This window comes from Pseudophryne corroboree, chromosome 1 (genome assembly GCF_028390025.1).
Source record: "Pseudophryne corroboree isolate aPseCor3 chromosome 1, aPseCor3.hap2, whole genome shotgun sequence".
Classification (NCBI taxonomy): Eukaryota; Metazoa; Chordata; class Amphibia; order Anura; family Myobatrachidae; genus Pseudophryne; species Pseudophryne corroboree.
This window is the reverse complement of record NC_086444.1, coordinates 1,008,918,871-1,008,944,268: the sequence shown is the minus strand read 5'-3', so window position 1 is coordinate 1,008,944,268 and position 25,398 is coordinate 1,008,918,871. Positions and strand designations below refer to the sequence as shown.

The window sequence follows — 25,398 nt, the reverse complement described above, 5'->3', positions numbered from 1 at the left end:
GTTCATTTTGGTTCACTTATCTGTTTAGTTTTACGATTAATAAAATCCAGAATGCCATTAGTTTTATGAGAGCAATTATGCAAAGTGCTTGAAAAACAAAGAATAGAAAAACAGCTAGTGTTTTCTACAGAACATTTGTAGATGTTATTGATGCAATAAACGCTACTAATAATTTCTAGTTTGCGCAAAACACAACAGCACAAGCATTTTATTTTTTATTTTTTTTATTAAAACCATCACAATATTATACATTCAGGGTGATCCAGAGATTCAGGTCACTAAACATTCACCAGTACATGCCAACAATGTATGAAGAGACAAAAATCCCCAGAAAAGGAAAGTGCAACTGCTAAAGGCCATCATATGAGGGATGTGTGCAATCTATAGCATCAATACATGATATACAAATGTCATTCTAAACTATTGAAAGCATATTTATTCAGTCAAGCTGGAGTTGTTGGAATGCGTCATGGGATATCATTAATAACACGATATGCGCTACATGTGAAAATACAGCTTCAATAGCAACAACATAAACCTTATACAGTATGTTTCTCAGTGTCACCTGAACATGTCATGCTGGGTATGTGAAAGTAAAGATATTTTCCCCAACCATATTGTTTTAGAGATAAAATGATTGTACATGTATACAGAAATGAATTTTAAATAAACTGATCTGAAGTCTTTGCATCTGAAAAGTGCAATTAGGGTAGCCACATTCTACTGTACAATGGAACACAACATGTATTCTCCACAACTGCCTGCTCACCGTCTATTCGCATAGTGACTGTGTTTAACCATACCCGTTTTTTGGGGACTGTCCCGCTGTCCCACCCGCCGGCCGCAGTGTCCCGCGGTGGGGGGGGGGGGGGGGCAGTTGGGAGGCTCTGTCTCTCACTGCCCTGCTTAGCAGAGCAGCGGTGAATAGACGCTGTGTGCATGCGCACAGCGTCTATTCAGTGCAGACAGAGGGAGAGGGGGCATGCCAGCGGCTCACAGAGCGCTGGGCATGCCCCCTCAGTGGCGAAAACGGGGCGTGGCTCGCGATCGAGGGTCCTCCGCTAAGCCACGTCCCCTTTCCATAGGTCACGCCCCGTTTTCGGCTTCGCCGCGCGTGTGTCCCTCTTACCGACGGGACAAAGTTGGGAGGTACGGTTTAACATATAATAATTCACTATATTTCTACACCAAGCAGTGGGCCTGATCCATGTTTGAAAGTAAAGAAAAAATGCACACAACTGGGCTAACCCATGCTGCACTGCAGGTGGGGCAGATGTAACATGTGCAGAGAGATTAGATTTGGATGGGATGTGTTCAAACTGAAATCTAAATTGCAGTGTAAAAATAAAGGTGTCTAGCATTTGTGGGCTACATGCAATAGCAGACAGTATTTACCCTGCATATAAATAATAAAAATGTATTTGCTCCCCTTGCATGGCAACATGGTTTGTTCCAGTCAAAAAGTTAATTGCTTTTTGTTTTAAATTACTAACATGACTCAGGCCCAGTGCCCAATGCCAACACACTGATTCTGTGTAATAGATAATGGCAAAGAGCAATGCGCCCTTTGCCAGCTCCATCCTCTGATCTCATGACATCATGGAACTGCCAACACTGACCAGAGAGTCCTAAGGATGCTCCGAGCTGCTGTACAGACTGCAAGTTGCAAGCCTGCAGTGTCCAATGGGTGCTCTGGGTTGAACTGCAGGGGATCAGTGTGAAATACCTACAATCAAAATCCCGACGGTCAAAATCCTGACAACAATTGACCAAAGGTCAAAATCCAGACAAGTTCAAAATCCAGACAAGGTCAAAATCCAGACAAGGTCAAAATACAGACATTTTAGAATACTGACAAGGTCAAAATACCAACATTTAAACTGTCAACAGGTCAAAAGTCAACACAAGTTTTTCATTGTTTTTTGGTGTGTATGTCGACATAGGTTGACATGGACACTGTATAAGTGTACCGCGTCCCCTCGCATGGCGACAGCACTTCAGGCACTATTATATTCCCCCTCCAGGTCCACTGGGATGGTAAAGTATGAACAAGTCGGTTTCAATATAAAAAAAATAATGAAAAACTCATGTCGACATTTTTGACCTGTCAGTATTTTAAATGTTAGTATTTTGACCTTGTCGATATTATAAATGTAGGTATTTTGACCATGTCGGGATTTTGAACTTGTCGTGATTTTGACCATAGGTCAATGGTTGTCTGGATTTTGATTGTAGGTAAATTGACCGCATCCCAACTGCAGCAATGGCAGGGACCCCGCTAGCCAGAAGCAACATACGTGAGAGGCAGCGATGGTGCGCCTCTAGGGTCATGTGAGACGGTAACGTTCACACGGCCCTGTATACCGCTGTTTTATAGTGCACACCCCCACTGTTCCTTACAGAACACTTACAGAATTGCTTGGACAGTATACAGCATATATGTGTATATTTATTAGGCCACAATATCCCTACTTACCAGATATAACATATTTGTTATTAGTTGTACAGCTATAAGAATACTGAATTATAGCTTGACTTAGGTCTGATGAGAACATTCTTGTCAGGTTATAGTAGTCAATGTCATGCACAAAAAAAATATCCCTCTAAATTAGGTTTAGGAAACAAAGTTAAACCTCCGATGTTACAGTAATTACCATTTCCACTGAAATCACTAAAATAACAGTTATTTTTATTAAGAAGCGTCCATTCTTTCCAAAGCTTGTGGAGACCTCCAGCAGATGTAAATGTCCACAAAACATAGATGGATTTGCTCTAATGAAGAATTCCATCTGTCTTGTGATCTGATTTATTTTTCTCGTTCTTCACTGAGCAGATGAAACATGTGAGTGTGTCCTTTTCATTCACTGGAAGTGTCCGGAAATGACCGCCAATTATCTAAACCAGATAAAATATGTACATAAATACATTGAGATATGTTTTCTGACCACACTGTTTCTAGGTTCAAGTTTAAGGGGGAACTATTGTGTCTATCTTGTATGAATTGTATCCACATTTCCTCATCCAGAGGGGTCACAACCCATCTTGTGCGCTTCAAATGCTGGTACTTCTGGGGAAAGAACTGTATGCTATAGAAGCAAACATGCTTCCCATTTATGGGTTACACTTGTATCTGAAGGTATTGACCGAACTTTGTGCTGAAGACGGCGTGTGTCTCTTGTATTTTTACAATGTCAATGGAAGAGAGCCCCATATAAGGGACAAGTTATGTGACCGGCGGTTACATTACCTCCCCCTACATACGGCCCCCTCACTATCCCAACGGTCAGCATGCTGACCAACAGGGACTATGTCCACAACACCCACAGACTCGTGGTTTGTTGCACTCGCACCCCCTTTCCCCACCTCCGGCATTCTGGGATACCGGCGGTGGTATGCTGACCGGCAGTACACACCCCCATATAATATGGCAAAAGTATGTTATGTTTGCAGCTTTCAAGATTGTTACCATGTCACTAGAGGTAATCAGACGACTTCTACTGATTCTGTCCCATGTGTCCAATCTAACACAGAGATCAGATTTTTAAGTTGTTTTTGAGCCAGGGAATTATTTCAAGGGAGTTCTCGTTGGTTCAAGTTCAGAACATGGGGCCCCCAGGGTTAGCTAACTAAGCTGCTTCAGAACATTAGTAAACTTGTTCAGAATATTAAATAAACTAATTAAACACTTAGACTGCTACTTCTTACTAATATAACACTGTTCAGTGCCCTCACTTTCTGGAGTATAGAGCAGGTCTGTGTGTGATAGAATGCTGGTGAATTTTTGGGCCCTACTGGGAGGCATTATGCCTCTTGTACCACATACATTCTGCATCAAAGTGCAGCTGGAAAAGAGACGTGTCTGCAGAGGTCCCACACCGTAGGCATGTTCCCATGGTAACACCAATAGTCGGCGGCGCTGATACCTCCCGTACAGTCCTTGCCTGCTGGAGGAGTGATTGTCTATGATCTCCGGCAGCATCGGGACTGTGCAGAAGGCAGTGGCACCACTGGCTAACAGCAACACACTGGGAGCATGTCTAGGGTCTGGGTTGTCTGCAGACATGTCTCCTCTCCAACAGCAGTGCCTCCCCTGTCATTAATGATTCAAATAATATAAAGAAGATACTTATGACACGTATTCTGTGTCATAAGTAACTGCTGTAGCCTTTACATTATTTTAATCATTTCTAATTTATCAGAAATGGTTCTGAATTTCTTTCAGAGGCACCGCTCTCGGTGCCTCCAGCGAACAATGTTAAAGAGACGGAAGTGGGGGGCGGGCTTAGCATCGGCCAGTAAAAACCCATTAAAAAAAAAACATATAGGCGGCACCTACTGAAAGTGCCGCTTTGACATGCTAAATTTAGCACAGCTACAATCGTGAGCATAGACATGCGGGGGGACGCCCAGCACAGGGCTATCCCGCCCCGTAAGTCACTGCCGGCCCCCCCGCAGAAGTGCAAAAGCGCTTTTGCACTTTAGGAGTAGCTCCCGGCCAGCGCAGCTTTAGCGTGCTGGCCGTGAGCTACTCGTTGCTCCCCGGCCCGCATCGGCTACTTGTGATATCACGCAGTTGAGGCGGCCGGCCCCCTGTTCGCACACCTCCGGCCCCGCCCAGTGACCGCCTCTGCCTGTCAATCAGGCAGAGGCGATCGTAGCGGTCCGACGGCGCCGGCGCAGTTCTGACCCGATTGCACCGCTGCGATGAACTGCAGCGTGCGATCGGGTCAGAATGACCCCCGATGTGTACAAGGATTTTCTCTGCCTTTTACCTGGTACCAGTCATTAGTTTACATGGAGCATTACATGGAGTGGTTGAGTATTATGGTATAAAGCTGTAATTGGCTGGACAAAATAAAATGTGAAGCTGTAGTGGGTTAGGACTTGGATCATAAAATTACCAAGTAACATTGTCAAAAGGCATTATCTGCATCCAGAGCAAGAGCCAGGAATGGGGCTTTATATAATTATTATTCAAACATAGATAAATACATGGAGAAGCTTAGTGGATATACCACAATAGAACTGCGCTCAACCCCTGAGGTGTGTGTGTTTAGCTAACGAATGCACATCAGATGTAATAAAGGATAATGTATGAACAGACCCAAATTTGAGTTTGCACTTGGATATAGAAATCACAAAAATAACAATATGATGCGAATTAATTGTTGTGAGCCACTGTATTTATTGTATACTGGCCAATCTAAAGGTGTGCGGTTAATGCCCAGGGTGGGCGATATGGTCTCTTATAAAGTTCATGCAGGTGGGCGATATTGTCTCTTATAAAGTTCATGCAGGTTATAATACAGACTGCAGCGTCCCACACATCTGCTGTTGAAAAGTCTTTAGGAAAAAATAATAATAACAAATGCTGGTGTTGGTAAAAAATCTTTAAAACCTTCACGATGCCCTGAGCTTACGGTGGTGGCATAAGTGGGGTAAAAAAGGGGGTCTCCGGACTGGTTTCCTCTCTCTGCCCCTGCTGCCCGTGATGCGTCCTTGTTCAGACGCCCCCCCGGGTGCAGGTCGGTCAGAGAGGTGGACCTGTCTAGCGGCGGGGAAAGGATTCAGATGCCGCTTTGCAGAGCGGCTAGCTGCGCCTCTTCCACCGCTTACAGAGAACTCACCTGTCGCCCGCTCCAGCCGCACTCCGTCACCGGCTTCCTCCGCTGTCTGGTATCCTAGCAGCGCTGCTGGCTTCCGGGTTGGTCTGGTCACGTGACCGGGCTTTTCGACGAGGGAAAAAGTCTTCCTGATGAAGTCTTTGAATCTGTAGTGGTTCTTTCTTTGTAGTTCCTACAACGCGTTTCAACCTTTCGGTCTTCCTCTGGGAGTGCTTGAAGTGTCTAGATTGACATGATTTATATGTTTCTGAGGGGGCCATACCAGTTCTGATTGGATGAAGGATTGTATCACTGATTGGGCCTCTGACCTGTCTATCAAACTAGACCTGTTCTGATTTGTATGTTTCTGAGTAGGCCATACCAGTTCTGATTGGATGAAGGATTGTATCACTGATTGAGCCTCTGACCTGTCTATCAAACCAGACCTGTTCTGATTGGATGAAGGATTGTATCACTGATTGGGCCTCTGATTGGATGAAGGATCAGAACTGGTATGGCCCCCACAGAAACATACAAATCAGAACAGGTATGGTTTGATAGACAGGTCAGAGGCCCAATCAGTGATACAATCCTTCATCCAATCAGAACAGGTCTGGTTTGATAGACAAGTCAGAGGGCTCAATCAGTGATACAATCCTTCATCCAATCAGAACTTGTATGGCCCCCTCAGAAACATATAAATCATGTCAATCTAGACACTTCAAGCACCACCAGAGGAAGACCGAAAGGTTGAAACGCGTTGGAGGAACTACAAAGAAAGAACCACTAAAGATTCAAAGACTTCATCAGGAAGACTCTTTCCCATGTCGAAAAGCCCGGTCACGTGACCGGACCAACCCGGAAGCCAGCAGCGCTGCTAGGATACCAGACAGCGGAGGAAGCCGGTGACGGAGTGCGGCGTGCGGCTGGAGCGGGCGACAGGTGAGTTCTCTGTAAGCGGTGGAAGAGGCGTAGCTAGCCGCTCTGCAAAGCGGCATCTGAATCCTTTCCCCGCCGCTAGACAGGTCCACCTCTCTGACCGACCTGCACCCGGGGGGCGTCTGAACAAGGACGCACCACGGGCAGAGAGAGGAAACCAGTCCGGAGACCCCCTTCTTTACCCCACTTATGCCACCACCGTAAGCTCAGGGCATAGTGAAGGTTTTAAAGATTTTTTACCAACACCAGTATTTGTTATTATTATTATTTTTTCCTAAAGACTTTTCAACAGCAGATGTGTGAGACGCCGCAGTCTGTATTATAACCTGCATGAACTTTATAAGAGACAATATCGCCCACCTGCATGAACTTTATAAGAGACAATATCGCCCACCCTGGGCATTAACCACACACCTTTAGATTGGCCAGTATACAATAAATACAGTGTCTCACAACAATTAATTCGCATCATATTGTTATTTTTGTGATTTCTATATCCAAGTGCAAACTCAAATTTGGGTCTGTTCATACATTATCCTTTATTACATCTGATGTGCATTCGTTAGCTAAACACACACACCTTAGGGGTTGAGCGCAGTTCTATTGTGGTATATCCACTAAGCTTCTCCATTTACGTATAGATGGGTTGGAACACCCATCAGTACGAGCAGCACACCCCGGCTAGCTATAGAATAAAGACACTCAGTGCGCAGAACCCTCCAATTTATAGTATAGATAAATACATGTATGTATGTATGTATGTACAGTATGTATGTATGTATGTATGGACACTTAAAAGAGACTGGATATCGATGTCCCAGAGTGGCCCAGTCAATACTTAGAGCTCAATTCCATCAAGATTTGAATGATTTGAAGACAATTAGTTATCAGGTATTTGCTAATGGTCCCCAACCAAAAGCAAAAAACAATGGGTAAAACTTTAGTGTCCAAATGTGCAAAGCTGAGAGATCTGTCAAAAACACATCCAGATGTAACAGCAATTAAATGTGCTTCTATCCAGTGTTAAAACAAGATGGGTGGTGGAGAAAAGGGAATTCCTATTTAAATGAATAATTTATTGTTTTGTATGTATGTATAATTAAGCAAACATATTATTGATATTATCTACATTAACTTATCTATTTTACATTATATTGTAAAGTATTGTGTTAAGCATTCATAATAATTTTTGAATGATTTTTACCCTCATGGTAAGAAAATGTAAAAAATGCCAGAGGAACTGAGGGGCTAATTTAGACCTGATCGTATCTGTGCAAAATTTTGCACGGCTACGATCAGCCATCCTGACATGCGGGGGGACGCCCAGCACAGGGCTAGTCCGCCCCATGTGTCTGGCCCTCCCCCCGCCGCACGGGTGCGATAGCATCGCACGGCGGCGATGCTATTGCACCCGGCTAGTAAGTCCCTACCTGCGCAGCAGTAGTAGTAGTAGTAGTAGGCAACTCTTCGCAGAGTCCCGGGTCACAGTGGCTGCGCATGACGTCACGCAGCCGCTGCCTCCCACCCCCCCGCGCGGTCCAGGCACGTCTGCGTTGCCCAGAACGCGCCCCCAAAACGGCAGCTGAACGCCGTCGGCCTGCCCCCACCTGCCCAGCGAACACCTTTGCCTGTCAATCAGGCAGAGGCGAACGCTGGGCTGAGATGCCGATCGCATCTCTGGCATGAACATGCACACTGCAGCACATGCGCAGTTCAGACTTGATCACCCGCTGTGCGAAAACGCAAGGCAGCTATCTGGTCTGAATTAGCCCCTGAGTACAGACACTGTATTTTTGGGAAGATCAGATTATGCCCTTTTCTAGCCTTGCTACAGCTGAGGAAAGCTCAAATAATGGCATGTGAAGGTGGATTGTTCAAGGAAATCTCCGTTTTAAATGCAAACTCAAAAGTAAATTCCCTTCTATTCTGTACCTAGAGGCTGCACAAAGTCGACATAAAGGGCGGGATGTAATGCCGCCCGAGTTCGGCGGCCGTGCGGGATGCTGACCGAACTGTAACGTTTTTTTAAAGAGGCAATCACCTAAAAGGCAATACCATGCCTTGTAAGTGATTGACCCTTTAAAAACAAAATCCGAGTTCGGGCAGCATCCTGCACGGCCGCCAAACTCTGGCGGCATTACATCCCGCCATTTATGTCCATGAGTGTGAGAACTAGGATCTATTTTACTGGTGTATGCCACGCTGCCACTGAATGCAGGTGGAGGAATAGTGGTCACCAGAGAGCACAGTGTTTTGTCTGCTGAGCAACTAAACAGGTCTGTGCTCAATCAGTTACGGGCACCAGAATAGGGAACTGCGAGAAGACTGTACACTGGGATGCACACAACAGCATCAGTACAAATGCCAGTTCTTAATTGGAAAGTTGGCTACTCTGTAAACAACAATGCAATGTCATATTGAATCAGCATAGAATAATTTATGAAACATCTCTTAGAAACGTTATAAATAAATTGTGTAGCTACCTCTTTATAGTTCAACATTACCAAATGACATACACGGTTACTTACTTCAACAAGCTGCGCTTTATTCAGACCAGGCCTTGCTTGGAGTTTGAAATGCCGCTTATATCTTCTTAGTGTGTTCACTTGTAACTGGAAAAGGTCTACCTGGAAAACGAAAATGGGAATTAGCATATGGTACCATTAAACTCAAAGTTACAGCAAGGATTGTTTTTTATAATTTCTGACTCTATGATACCATTACAAATGTCTTGCTTAAACCGCTTTCAGATCGCAATGTCGGGTCCCACCCGGGAATTAGAAACGGGTCCTTCCTGGGTGGGACCCGGCATTGGACCTTACACACCGCAATCCCGACCTGGCAATATGTTCGGGTTGCCTTCCGGGGATGGAGCCGACATCGGGGGTGGGTGCGGAGGCAGCACTGCGAGATGAGCTCATCTCCACGCCGCCTTTCCCTGTGCAGTGAACAGGTACCGGGTCGCATCGACCCGAGTAACCCGTTCACACTGTGCCTGATTACCGGGTCAGACAACCTGGAAATTCTGGTGTGACCCTTTCACACCGCACAGCGACCTGTGTCGACCTGGCAATATACAGAGTCGATACCGGGTTATTTCTGCAATGTGAAAGGGGTATTATTGAGGCCGTCTAAACCCTTACCACAAAAACATTTAGAAAATATCAGATATCAGAGCTGTAATGTCTGCTTTTCTAACTTTGTATGTCTGTAAAAGGCTAGTTGAACATACAATTCTGCAGCTAGAAGCTTCTCCCATCTCAGTCTTAATAAGAGTACGCGCTGTGCTGGGAGCTAAAGGCATCACTAAGACAGAGGCCTTTCTAATCATTCACCATACAACCTTGTCCATGACTCATGACTTGCTTCTAGCGAGTTTACCGACTGCATTAACAGTGATTCTGGTCAAGCCTACAAAAATGCTGTCTTCACGATTTTGTAGGTTGCAAATACACGTTAAAGAGAACCTATCACCAGGGAAAATGTATGTCTTATTCATTATGCACTGTGCATTGGATCGATATGGAATCCCGGCGTATGGGATGCCAGCTGTCACTATACCAAAAGCGGCATCCCGTCCACCAGAATGCCGGCAGCGGGGCGAGCACATCGAGGCCCCTTGTGGGTTCACTTCGCTCACCACGCTGCGGGCACGGTATTTCGCTTAGTTCGCCACAGGTTCTATTCTCCCTCTATGGGTGTCGTGGACACCCACAGAGGGAGAATCACCTACCTCACCAGTATTCCGGCGGCGGAATTGTACCCATTGGGATTTCGGCATCAGGATTGCGACCGCCAGGATCCCGACAGGTGGTATGTTAAACGCATACCCTGTGCATATATCCTGTTCTAGAAGAAAGGTAGTGATTTAATGTGCTCTATAGGTAAACTGCTCATATTAGGTTTCTGAGCACAACTTCACACTGCTCTATGCTTTTTGCAAGGCTGGCAAGTAGTAGGTAATCTTTTCACGCTAAGGGGCCTATTTATCACCATCTCCAAGGATGCGGATGTGGTGTGATAAAATCACCCGAATCCGCACTGCGATGATTGATTACATCGAACGGAGGTGTCAATTATCGCATGTAGGGACAGAGTTTGTGAGCAAGCTCTGTCCCTGCAATGACAATCTACAGCATCACTGGGTATTTTTAAGGGAAAAATACCTTGATGTCTTGATGCGCATGCGCCGCTACCGCCACTGCCGGGTCGACCCCCACATTGTGACTACCCTCCCGCCTGCCGCAGACCCCTCTCACCCCCCTTCCCCCCCGCACGGCAAATATACTTACCAGTCCAGGGAGCTGGTGATCTCTGCTCCTACAGGGCTGCCGCATCCTGTGCGCTGCTGTGACCCCCGGTGCTGTAAAGTGAGCTGCCATTTTGCAGCGTCACTTTACTGCACCGGAGGTCACAGCGTAACACATGAAGAGCCCGGCACCCAGCATCCCGCTGCAGAGCACCGATCACCGGCTCCTAGGACTGGTAAGTATGTTTTTTTTTCTTCGTTTTAAACAGTGTTCAGATTTTGTGTCCATTGGACACACAAAGCTGATCACTGGAGCCCGTTCCCCGCACATCTTTCTTTGCCAGGAGGCAGAGAAAGCTGGGCAAAGGCAGCATATTACAGTGCTGCTCTGTGATTTTGTCAGACTGTGCTGGCGTAAATATCACAGGGCACACTGCAGTGTTTAAAAAAAAATTTAGTCAATTCGTCCATATCGCATTTCCCATTATAAGTATGGGAAATGGGATGTGGGTTACTAAAAAGATTACAATTAAAGGGTTTGGAGCAGTTTTTCATGAAAACTGCTCCAAATGTCCGTTAATACATTGGAGTGATACTAAAATAATGTATAAATAGGCCTCTAAGTCTATAAATATTACATAAATAATTTACACTCCTCTACTCTTCTGGAATGTCCAGGAGACTTCTGAATTTCGGAAAGTTCTCCCGCATATCTAGATGCCAAACACTTACCCAGTGGAGTGGGCAGTCAGGGGGCTAGGTGCAGTTTACATCATTGTGCAGCCCAAAAAAACAAGGCCTTGTACAGTGATGCAGCAAGACTGCCGAACCTCATCAAGCAACCAAAAAGTTATTAGGTTAAATGACTCCAACTAGCACTTTACTGAGTAGAACTAGTTTAAGCACAGCTGTAGTATTTGCACAGAATTAAATGAACCTGTTGTTTTAACCAACTGTTTTATCATAATGTCCTTTAAATATATTCATTAGTATAGTGGCTTTTTGAAGCAATGAAGCCATGCTATGTTTAACCACATTGATTTCTTCTGTACATATAGACAGCCATAAATAATGGGTGAGTTCAACAGAAAGATAATCAATGGACAACAAATAACTGAAAAACTATACTATACAAGCTAACAAAATCATATTATATATTAAGGACCTCAATGTTTGTATTTTTAATGGATGTAGCTATTAGATTCCTTTTTTAGGTGAAACCCCCTCCTCTCAGCTGACAGAACTGTAGGTGTTCCACACTGAACCTCGTCCCTCCATAAAATGTACCCGTGCCTACGCCAGCAATGGTAACGCCTCCAGATTCAACACTTTGGATAGAGCTTGATTGAATACATAGTTCAGTACATAAGCTTATTAGACAGCTGCTACTGAGGCCTGGCAGCCATCTAATCAGCTTTACAGATCTGCATATAGTGGCGGATTCTTTCAGACTTCTTTAGTCACAAGAAGTAATCATTCTTGGTGCTGGCAGGAATAAAACTTTCTGGAACCTTGGTACCAGGTTTATGTCAATTGGAAAAAAGGGTCAATTGAAAAAAAATAGAGATAATTTCTATAATACCTAAAATATATGCAAATACATTTTATATATGGTCTCTATGCTAAACTAAACGGCTCTGCAGTTGATATAAAACAAAGTACATTTTAATTATATCGGCATTATTTGCCTGCATAACATTTATGAGCGAGTTCACATGGTGGAGGGAAAATCATTTAACAAATAAAATTGGCTGTTCACTGTTGTGTGTTGAAGGCAATGGCCTATAGAGGGTGTGCTACAGACGAGGGGTGCTCAGAAATACAGGGGCAGCTTTATTAAGCCTGGTGAAGTGATAAAGTGGAAGGTGATAACGCACCAGTCAGTCAGCTCTTAACTGTCATTTTTGAAACCCAGACTGTAACATGTAAGTTAGGAGCTGATTGGATGGTGCTTTATCACCTTCCACTTTATCACTTCTCCAGGCTTAATAAATATGCCCCACAGTATCAATTTTGCCCCTCTGTGGCTCCCATTTATGCACTGCTTTTTTGACAGCAGGGAGGACAAGAGACTGGAGGGGCACTGCTGTGCCCATATCAATTTTTTTTATGGTGCCTGGCAATGTACTGTTCAGCCCCCGGTCACAGGCTGGAGGTTATATGAATGCCAGTATGTTTTTGGAGTGTGGGAGTAAACCCACACAAACCCGGGTAGAATATACAAACTCCAGACAGATGGACCATGGCTGGGAATTGAAGTCATGATTCACTGCACTCCCTATGTCTGATCCTAGGATACTGCAGCAGCGGTGCCTACCATGTGCTACCTGCACTCAGAACAGGAACGCGTAGGGAAAATTGTAAACAGACTAGTAACTGAAAGGCAGCAGATGTGTTTATGGTTTTATATAAAAAATTAATTAAAAAAAACATCAGAAAGGTGTACCTCTGGGGTATCTGCATCATGAACCGGAGAGTCACCTTCATCATCATCACTACCCTTCCTTTTTCGTCTGTTTCTTACACTCTGAATTAAGTTCTTGTGGAAATCGCAAATATAAAGATGTCTCGCCTAAGTAAATAAAAATGCAAAAATATATTTTGTTACAAAAACTGAATGACAATCACAGCTAGGCAATTCGATATAACTGAACAGTTCTAAATATAAAATATAATGCAGTACATTTCGAAGGATAGTAGAAGTTACCAAGTAGTTCCGGGAGTACATCATTAAGGATAAGTAAACCAAACCTGCGGCGGGATGTAATGGAATCTGAGATCGCTGGACGTGTGGGATGCCGGTCGATCTCGGGCATTTTTTTAAAAAGGCCAATCACTTACAAGGCATGGTTTTGCCATGCACAAAATGTTTAGTATTAACAATAGCCATCAATACAGTTGTCATACCATTTATTGTATTTTATACACTAATTTTCAAATGCGCTGGCAGGTTAAATCCCTTCCTACAGTCCGTGCAGGGGAAAAGTACTCTGTCACTTGCTACTCTTGTGCCTATCTACATTCTATCCAATTACTTACCCTTCTGTTCTACCCAATTACCCCCAAACACACACACATCCCCCTATTCTACCAGATTAACTCCCATCCTTTGAAATTCACTCAAACTTATTTATTTTACATTCCTGCTCAAGAAACCATCTGAACACAAGATCATCATTACTGTGTACCAGGATCATATACCATACCCCCTATGTGCAGATTCGGGATCGGAAATGTGGAAATGCCTCATTATGAAGGAGGCAGAGCCTCATGGCAACCCCGTTTACCCTGCACTGCATCCATTCACCTTCTGTTCTGCTATGCAGAGCAGCAATAACAGTTCTTCCCCCCAGCATCCCCCCCCCGCAGTACAGTACGCCTGCGGGTGGGACGGTGGATCAGTAACAGAAAAATGGGGAGGTATGCATATACGTACCACTAATCAAATTTACCACTGTAATCTGGCGGGACCAGTAAGTAATGAAGGGCACTTACTGTCATGTATCAAATTCCTATTTCATACATTGCAGCTTGCCAGCTCTTTGCTGGAGTTATAATTAAATGTCAGGTCTTGAAGGAAACTGTAACGATGTGCTTCCGTACATATCTCTGGATAGTACGGTACTGTACCCACCAAATACTTTTGCTCACATCTCTGGGGTGCACTGGTGTATTAGTACCATAAGATCCTGTTGGACTTTGCCATGGTCGGATTAGAATAGAAAATCAGCCTGGGAAATTTATGGAAGCAGCCCTAATGGGGGTGCGGTCTGATGAGGAGGTGGGATCCCTCATAGGACCTGGTTGTACGCAAATGCATCCTTCCTTGCATCTTTTGCTGCAGACTAGGGGCAGATTGGGAACTAAAAGTGGCCCTGTAAAATTCTGTAGCAGTGATTGACATGGACAGCACAAAAGGTATAACATACCGTGTAGCTATGGCAGCATCACTGGATGGCAGAGTTGCTGTACTGCAGAGATGGAATACCAGAATGAATGGGGACAATGCAACGTATTGAGGGGGTAATTCAGAGTTGATCGCAGCAGCAAATTTGTTAGCAGTTGGGCAAAACCAGGGTCCTCATTCCGAGTTGTTCGCACACTAGCTGCTTTTAGCAGCATTGCAAACACTAGGCCGCCGCCCTCTGGGAGTGTATCTTAGCTTAGCAGAATAGCGAACGAAAGATTAGCAGAATTGCTACTAAAAATTTTCATGCAGTTTCTGAGTAGCTCCAGACCTACTCCTAGACTGCGATCAGCTCAGTCCGTTTAGTTCCTGATTTGACGTCACAAACACGCCCTGCGTTCGGCCAGCCACTCCTACGTTTCTCCAGCCACTCCTGCGTTTTTCCCTGGCACGCCTGCGTTTTTTAGCACACTCCCGGAAAACGCTCAGTTACCTCCCAGAAACGCCCCTTTCCTGTCAATCACTCACCGATCAGCAGTGCGACTGAAAAGCGTTGCACGAACATCAGCAAATCTACAAAGTTTTGTGTTAAATAACTTAGCGCATGCGCGCTGCATACCATACGCATGCGCATTTTCCACCTAATCGCTGCGTAGCGAAAAACGGCAACGAGCGAACAACAGGTGTGACAGATGTAACATTTGCAGAGAGAGTTAGATTTGGATGGGTTATTTTGTTTCTGTGCAGGGTAAATACTAGTGATGAGCGGGATCGGTTCCTCGGAATCCGAACCCCCCCGAACTTCACCCTTTTTTTTTGCACGGGTCCGAGCAGACTCAGATCCTCCCGCCTTGCTCGGTTAACCCGAGCGCGCCCGAACATCATCATCCCGCGGTTGGATTCTCGCGAGATTCGTATTCTATATAAGGAGCCGTGCATCGCCGCCATTTTTCACTCGTGCATTGGAGATGATCGTGAGAGGACGTGGCTGGCGTCCTCTCAGTTTCTATGTTCAGTGTGCTGCAAATATCTGTGCTCAGTGTGCTGCAAATATCTGTGCTCATTGTGCTGCAAATATCTACGTTCTCTGCCTGAAAAACGCTCCATATCTGTGCTCAGTGTGCCAATTGCTTTATTGTGGGGACTGGGGACCAGCAGTATTATATAGTAGGAGGACAGTGCAGAGTTTTGCTGACCGGTGACCACCAGTATACGTTCTCTGCCTAAAAAACGCTCCATATCTGTGCTGCATTGTAGTATATAGTAGGAGGACAGTGCAGAATTTTGCTGACCACCAGTATATATATATAGCAGTACGGTACAGTAGTCCACTGCTCTACCTCTGTGTCGTCAAGTATACTATCCCATCCATACCTGTGGTGCATTTAAGTTTTGCACAGTATATATATAGTAGGAGGACAGTGCATAATTTTGCTGACCACCAGTATATAATATATAGCAGTACGGTACAGTAGGCCACTGCTCTACCTACCTCTGTGTCATCAAGTATACTATCCCATCCATACCTGTGGTGCATTTAAGTTTTTCACAGTATATATATAGTAGGAGGACAGTGCATAATTTTGCTGACCACCAGTATATAATATATAGCAGTACGGTACAGTAGGCCACTGCTCTACCTACCTCTGTGTCGTCAAGTATACTATCCATCCATACCTGTGGTGCATTTCAGTTGTGCGCAGTATATATATAGTAGGAGGATAGTGCATAATTTTGCTGACCACCAGTATATAATATATAGCAGTACGGTACAGTGGGCCACTGCTCTACCTACCTCTGTGTCGTCAAGTATACTATCCATCCATACCTGTGGTGCATTTTAGTTGTGCGCAGTATATATAGTAGTAGGCCATTGCTATTGATATATTACTGGCATATAATTCCACACGTTAAAAAATGGAGAACAAAAATGTGGGAGGGTAAAATAGGGAAAGATCAAGATCCACTTCCACCTCGTGCTGAAGCTGCTGCCACTAGTCATGGCCGAGACGATGAAATGTCATCAACGTCGTCTGCAAAGGCCGATGCCCAATGTCATAGTAGAGAGCATGTAAAATCCAAAAAAATAAAGCTCAGTAAAATGACCCAAAAATCTAAATCTAAATCGTCTGAGGAGAAGCGTAAACTTGCCAATGTGCTATTTACGACACGGAGTGGCAAGGAACGGCTGAGGGCCTGGCCTATGTTCATGGCTAGTGGTTCAGCTTCACATGAGGATGGAAGCACTCATCCTCCTGCTAGAAAACTTAAAAGAGTTAAGATGGCAAAAGCACAGCAAAGAACTGTGCGTTCTTCTAAATCACAAATCCCCAAGGAGAGTCCAATTGTGTCGGTTGCGATGCCTGACCTTCCCAACACTGGACGGGAAGAGGTGGCGCCTTCCACCATATGCATGTTCCCTGCACGTGCTGGAAGGAGCACCCGCAGTCCAGTTCCTGATAGTCAAATTGAAGATGTCACTGTTGAAGTACACCAGGATGAGGATATGGATGTTGCTGGCGCTGGGGAGGAAATTGACAAGGAGGATTCTGATGGTGAGGTGGTTTGTTTAAGTCAGGCACCCGGGGAGACACCTGTTGTCCGTGGGACGAATATGGCCATTGACATGCCTGGTCAAAATACAAAAAAAAAAAATCACCTCTTCGGTGTGGAATTATTTCAACAGAAATGCGGACAACTGGTGTCAAGCCATGTGTTGCCTTTGTCAAGCTGTAATAAGTAGGGGTAAGGACGTTAACCACCTAGGAACATCCTCCCTTATACGTCACCTGGAGCGCATTCATCAGAAGTCAGTGACAAGTTCAAAAACTTTGGGTGACAGCGGAAGCTTTCCACTGCCAACTAAATCCCTTCCTCTTGTAACCAAGCTCCTGCAAACCACACCACCAACTCCCTCAGTGTCAATTTCCACCTTACACAGGAAAGCCAATAGTCCTGCAGGCCATGTCACTGGCAAGTCTGACGAGTCCTCTCCTGCCTGGGATTCCTCCGATGCATCCTTGAGTGTAACGCCTACTGCTGCTGGCGCTGCTGTTGTTGCTGCTGGGAGTCGATCGTCATCCCAGAGGGGAAGTCGGAAGACCACTTGTACTACTTCCAGTAAGCAATTGACTGTCCGACAGTCCTTTGCGAGGAAGATGAAATATCACAGCAGTCATCCTGCTGCAAAGCGGATAACTCAGGCCTTGGCAGCCTGGGTGGTGAGAAACGTGTTTCCGGTATCCACCGTTAATTCACAGGGAACTAGAGAATTTATTGAGGTACTGTGTCCCCGGTACCAAATACCATCTAGGTTCCATTTCTCTAGGCAGGCAATACCGAAAATGTACACAGACGTCAGAAAAAGAATCACCAGTGTCCTAAAAAATGCAGTTGTACCCAATGTCCACTTAACCACGGACATGTGGACAAGTGGACCACGGCAGACTCAGGACTATATGACTGTGACAGCCCACTGGGTAGATGTATTGCCTCCCACAGCAAGAACAGCAGCGGCGGCACCAGTAGCAGCATCTCGCAAACGCCAACTCGTTCCTAGGCAGGCTACGCTTTGTATCACCGCTTTCCATAAAAGGCACACAGCTGACAACCTCTTATGGAAACTGAGGAACATCATCGCAGAATGGCTTACCCCAATTGGATTCTCCTGGGGATTTGTGACATCGGACAATGCCACCAATATTGTGCGTGCATTACATCTGGGCAAATTCCAGCACGTCCCATGTTTTGCACATACATTGAATTTGGTGGTGCAGAATTATTTAAATAAAAAAATGACGGGCGTGCAAGAGATGCTGTCGGTGGCCCGAAGAATTGCGGGCCACCTTCGGCAATCAGCCACCGCGTGCCGAAGACTGGAGCACCAGTAAACACTCCTGAACCTGCCCTGCCATCATCTGAAGCAAGAGGTGGTAACGAGGTGGAATTCAACCCTCTATATGCTTCAGAGGATGGAGGAGCAGCAAAAGGCCATTCAAGCCTATACAGCTACCTATGATATAGGCAAAGGAGGGGGAATGCACCTGACTCAAGCGCAGTGGAGAATGATTTCAATGTTGTGCAAGGTTCTGCAACCCTTTGAACTTGCCACACGTGAAGTCAGTTCAGACACTGCCAGCCTGAGTCAGGTCATTCCCCTCATCAGGCTTTTGCAGAAGAAGCTGGAGAGATTGAAGGAGGAGCTAAAACAGAGCGATGGCACTAGACATGTGGGACTTCTGGATGGAGCCCTTAATTCGCTTAACCAGGATTCACGGGTGGTCAATCTGTTGAAATCAGAGCCAGGCCCGGCGCTACCCGCTCAGCGAAGGGATGCAGTGCAGGGAGGCGCTGGGACGGATAGGCGCTCCCCCTGTTCTTCATCCCTTCCCTGCTGCGCCGTCCTGTCCCCCCCTGCTGCTGCTGCCAGTGCAGTGTCTGTCACTGTATGACAGGCACCGGCAGCGGGCACCTGCAGCATGAAAAGCCTCCACCCTCCCCTCCCCTCACCTGTGTGACAGCGCCGAGTACGGGGCAGAAGGGGGCGGAGCTACACGGGCCGGAAGGGGCGTGGTTAAACGGAACAGAAGGGGCGGACCAGGCTGCTGTACAGAGGGAGACTGGCTTAGGTAAGTGGAGGGTGAGAGAGAAGTGTGTGTATGTGTGTATATGGTGGGTGTGTATGTGTGTGTATATATGTGTGAATTGTGTGTGTGTGTGAGGTATGTCTGTGCGCGCGCTTTATGGACGCTACTGCTGGGGGGGCATTACGTATAACGACGCTACTACTGGGGGGGGCATTACATGTAAGAACGCTACTACTACTGTGGGGGGCATTACGTATAAGGACGCTACTACTACTGGGGGGGGGGCATTACGTATAAGGACGCTATTACAGGGGTGCACTACGTATAAGGACGCTACTACTACTGGGGGGGGCATTACGTATAAAGACGATACTACTACTGGGGTGCACTACGTATAAGGACGCTACTACTACTGGGGGGGCATTACGTATAAGGACGCTATTACTACAGGGGGCATTACGTGTAACAACGCTACTACTGGGGGGGCCATTACGTGTAAGGACGCTACTACTACTGGGGCTGGGGGCATTACGTATAAGGACGATACTACTACTGGGGTGCACTACGTATAAGGACGCTACTACTACTGGGGGGGGGCATTACGTATAAGGACAATACTACTACTGGGGTGCACTACGTATAAGGACGCTACTACTACTGGGGGGGCATTAAGTATAAGGACGATACTACTACTTGGGGGCATTATGTATAAGGACGCTACTATTACTGGGAGGGCATTGCGTATAACAATGCTACTACTACTGGGGGGAGGGCATTTCGTATAAGGATGCTACTACTGCGAGGGGCATTATGTATAAGGACGGTACTACTACTGGGGGTGCATTACGTATAAGGACGCTACTACTACTGGGGGGACATTACGTATAAGGACGCTACTACTACTGGGGGTGCACTATGTATAAGGACGCTACTACTACTGGGGGGCATTACGTATAAGGACGCGTCTACTACTGGGGGTGCACTACGTATAAGGATGCTACTATTACTGTGGGTGCTTTATGTATAAGGATGCTACTACTACTGGGGGGGATTATGTATAAGGACGCTACTACTACTGGGGGGGCATTATGTATAAGGACGCTACTACTACTGGGGGGGCATTATGTATAAGGACGCTACTACTACTGGGGTGGATTATGTATAAGGACGCTACTACTACTGGGGGGGCATTACGTATCAGGACGCTACTATTACTGTGGGGGCATTATGTATAAGGATGCTACTACTACTGGGGGGGCATTATGTATAAGGATGCTACTATTACTGTGGGTGCATTATGTATAAGGACGCTACTACTACTGGGGGGGCATTATGTATAAGGATGCTACTACTACTGGGGGGCATTACGTATCAGGACGCTACTACTACTGGGGGGGCATTATGTATAAGGATGCTACTACTACTGGGGGGGCATTACGTATCAGGACGCTACTATTACTGTGGGTGCATTATGTATAAGGACGCTACTACTACTGGGGGGGCATTATGTATAAGGATGCTACTATTACTGTGGGTGCACTATGTATAAGGATGCTACTACTACTGGGGGGGCATTACGTATCAGGACGCTACTACTACTGGGGGGGCATTATGTATAAGGATGCTACTACTACTGGGGGTGCATTATGTATAAGGATGCTACTACTACTGTGGGTGCATTATGTATAAGGATGCTACTACTACTGGGGGGGCATTATGTATAAGGATGCTACTACTACTGGGGGGGCATTACGTATCAGGACGCTACTATTACTGTGGGTGCATTATGTATAAGGACGCTACTACTACTGGGGGGGCATTACGTATAAGGACGCTACTACTACTGGGGGGGCATTATGTATAAGGACGCTACTATTACTGTGGGTGCATTATGTATAAGGATGCTACTACTACTGGGGGGGCATTACGTATCAGGACGCTACTATTACTGTGGGTGCATTATGTATAAGGACGCTACTACTACTGGGGGGGCATTATGTATAAGGACGCTACTATTACTGTGGGGGCATTATGTATAAGGACGCTACTACTACTGTGGGTGCATTACGTATCAGGACGCTACTACTACTGGGGGGGATTATGTATAAGGACGCTACTACTACTGGGGGGGCATTATGTATAAGATTAATAAGATTGTGCTACATTGTGGCGTAATTTTAAATGGGGGTACTACTGTGTGGCCATGCCCCTTACTTGTGAGACCACACCCCTTTTCCCGGCGCGCGCCAAAGGAATATGGGAGGGCGCAAATTTATAGTTTGCAGGGGGGCGCCGAACACCCTAGCACCGGCCCTGATCAGAGCACTACATTTTGGCCACCGTGCTCGATCCTAGATTTAAAACCTACGTTGTATCTCTCTTTCCGGCAGACACAAGTCTGCAGAGGTTCAAAGACCTGCTCCGCAAATGGGGCTGCGAGGAAAAGGCTAAGAATTCCGAGCCCACCCGCTGGCGGTGATGCAGGGCAGTCTGGAGCGAGTGCTGACATCTGGTCCGGACTGAAGGACCTGCCAACGATTACTGACATGTCATCTACTGTCACTGCATATGATTCGGTCACCATTGAAAGAATGGTGGAGGATTATATGAGTGACCGCATCCAAGTAGGCACGTCAGACAGTGCGTACGTATACTGGCAGAAAAAAGAGGCAATTTGGAGGCCCTTGCACAAACTGGCTTTATTTTACCTAAGTTGCCCCCCCTCCAGTGTGTACTCCGAAAGAGTGTTTAGTGCAGCCGCTCACCTTGTCAGCAATCGGCGTACGAGGTTACTTCCAGAAAATGTGGAGAAGATGATGTTCATCAAAATGAATTATAATCAATTCCTCCGTGGAGACATTCACCAGCAATTGCCTCCAGAAAGTACACAGGGACCTGAGATGGTGGATTCCAGTGGGGACGAATTAATAATCTGTGAGGAGGGGGATGTACACAGTGAAAGGGGTGAGGAATCTGACGATGAGGAGGAGGTGGACATCTTGCCTCTGTAGAGCCAGTTTGTGCAAGGAGAGATTGATTGCTTCTTTTTTTGTGGGGGCCCAAACCAACCAGTCATTTCAGTCTCAGTTGTGTGGCAGACCCTGTCGCTGAAATGATGGGTTTGTTAAAGTGTGCATGTCCTGTTTATACAACATAAGGGTGGGTGAGAGGGCCCAAGGACAATTCCATCTTGCACCTCTTTTTTCTTTAATTTCTCTTTGCATCATGTGCTGTTTGGGGACTATTTTTTGAAGTGCCATCCTGTCTGACACTGCAGTGCCACTCCTAGATGGGCCAGGTGTTTGTGTCGGCCACTTGGGTCGCTTAGCTTAGTCACACAGCTACCTCATTGCGCCTCTTTTTTTCTTTGCATCATGTGCTGTTTGGGGACTATTTTTTTTGAAGTGCCATCCTGTCTGACACTGCAGTGCCACTCCTAGATAGGCCAGGTGTTTGTGTCGGCCACTTGGGTCGCTTAGCTTAGTCATCCAGCGACCTCGGTGCAAATTTTAGGACTAAAAATAATATTGTGAGGTGTGAGGTGTTCAGAATAGACTGGAAATGAGTGTAAATTATGGTTATTGAGGTTAATAATACTATGGGATCAAAATGACCCCCAAATTCTATGATTTAAGCTGTTTTTGAGGTTTTTTTGTAAAAAAAACACCCGAATCCAAAACACACCCGAATCCGACAAAAAATTTTCAGGGAGGTTTTGCCAAAACGCGTCCGAATCCAAAACACGCCCGTGGAACCGAATCCAAAACCAAAACCCGAAAAATTTCCGGTGCACATCACTAGTAAATACTGACTGCTTTATTTTTACACTGCAATTTAGATTTCAGTTTGAACACACCCCACCCAAATCTAACTCTCTCTGCACATGTTATATCTGCCCCCCTTGCTGTGCACATGGTTTTGCCCAACTGCTAACAAATTTGCTGCTGCGATCAACTCTGAATTAGGCCCGGAGTGCGGTGGTCTGCCTGTTATGTGAGGGGTGGGGCTAGGGCCGGATTAAGGGCCACATGGCCATGAGCTGAAAATATTCAAGGGCCTATTGTGAGAAACAGGGGAGGTGTGATCAGTGCTGTGTAGGTGTGGCTAGAACCACATGGACATGTACATCTTCTACACTATCAGCTCCAATGTCACCCTAAATATGTAAAAATATAAAAATTCCATAATTTTATGAGAAAAATAGAAATGCAATCTTAGAAGTTATGTTTTGTGGCAGACCATGTGGGCAGCTGGTGGCTTGGGATCATCATGCTGCCATGATGATGGGCCTATTTTTATGTGGAGGCCTGGCACTGTAGCTCCATCCGCCCCATTGTTAATCTGGCCCTGGGTGGGGCCACGTGACATCACACAAAATAGGCCCCACAGACACGTCGGCTTCCAGGAACCTTCCTGGTGAGCCCTATTGCCAATCCGCCCCTGGACCTTGCACTCAATTGTATCTTCCCCATTGTATGTGTGTTAATAACAATTCTCCTTTTAATACCATTTGACCCAGAATAACGACGCCGGGATACCGACCACCGAGAACGCAGACAGCTGCGCCAGGGCTATTTCCACTCGTGGGTGTCCATGACACCCATAGAGTGGGAATAGAACCTGTGGTGAGCACACTGAGCCCACAAGGGGCTTTCTAGAGCTCGCCCCGCTGCTGTCATTCTGACGGTCGGGATCCTGGTGTCGGCATACTGAACTACGGGATTTGGCCACCGGGATTCCATCCCCAACCCATCACATACATGTAACAGCAGTGCCCCCAAATAGCACACAGGACTCTAACCCCCATATCATCATACCAGATTTGTCACTGCAGTCCTGAGTAGCGGACCTCAAGACCCATCAGAGCTACTATGACCAGGATATATTTGGGCAGAGAAACCTCAGCCATACTCACCCACACACAGCGTGTTCACCAGCAAACACACTAAACTACCGCCTACAACTAGACTCCTCACAGGAGTCATCCCCTTAGTACGGGCACTCCACATCCAAGCTTCAGACACACCAAGCTGCCTCTTAATGACTCACAAGCTACCCCTTTGCCTGATGTGCTTTGAATTGAGAGACCTCATTGTTCCTGATGTCTGCCCATTACACTGTGACAACCCATTGTGATGTTCTCCTCCTTCGTAACCTAGGGCAATATAGCACCCCACAGGGGGCAGTACCGACTACTTTGGGAACCACTATTTTAAATCTGTAGAAATAGCATAATAACAGCTGTATATCACCAAACTAGTGTACATTTATAAAGAATTGAGTAGCATATGCTATGGTTTATATTAACAATAATAGGATTTTGGTAGCTACCGGTAAATCCTTTTCTCGTAGTCTGTAGAGGATGCAAATGGGAAATATGCCTAAAATCTTAATTTTCTCTTACGTCCTAGAGGATGCTGGGGTCCACATTAGTACCATGGGGTATAGACGGTCCACCAGGAGCCATTGGCACTTTAAGAGTTTGAGAGTGTGGGCTGGCTCCTCCCTCTATGCCCCTCCTACCAGACTCAGTCTAGAAACTGTGCCCAAGGAGACGACATACTTCGAGAGAAGGATTAAACACAGATAGTGGTGAGATTCATACCAGCTCACACATACAAGGCACGTCAAGCCTACTAGCTTGAACCACTCAGTAACAGCTGAAACATTACTTACCAAGTAACAACGCAGTACTCAACTAAAACGAAGTGGTACGGAACCAAATAACATTTGCAGGAAAACGAAGTGCTGGGCGGGTGCCCAGTATCCTCTATGGACTACGAGAAAAGGATTTACCGGTAGGTACCAAAATCCTATTTTCTCTTACGTCCTAGAGGATGCTGGGGTCCACATTAGTACCATGGGGATGTACCAAAGCTCCCAGAATGGGAGGGAGAGCGCGGAGGCTCCTGCAGAACTGACTGACTGAACTTCAGGTCATCAGAGGCCAAAGTATCGTACTTGTAAAACTTTGCAAACGTGTTCGAACCAGACCAAGTTGCAGCTCGGCAAAGTTGCACTGCCGAGACACCCCGGGCAGCCGCCCAGGAACACCCCACCTTACGAGTAGAGTGGGTCTTAACAGATTTTGGACACGGCAGTCCTGCCGTAGAA

General features: G+C 46.0%; 1 protein-coding gene across 1 annotated transcript in view; it reads right to left on the bottom strand.

Moving 5' to 3' along the window:
• Positions 1–206: 206 nt before the first annotated feature.
• SAP30 (Sin3A associated protein 30) overlaps positions 207–25,398 on the bottom strand; it is a 50,888-nt gene continuing 25,696 nt past the window's right edge. The window contains exons 2-4 of the mRNA XM_063920640.1: positions 13,238–13,363; positions 9,071–9,169; positions 207–2,895 (exon numbers count right to left, since the gene is read on the bottom strand). Coding sequence (XP_063776710.1) covers positions 2,773–2,895; positions 9,071–9,169; positions 13,238–13,363 — 348 coding nt within the window. The 3' untranslated portion in view covers positions 207–2,772. The remainder of the gene's footprint in view (positions 2,896–9,070; positions 9,170–13,237; positions 13,364–25,398) is intronic.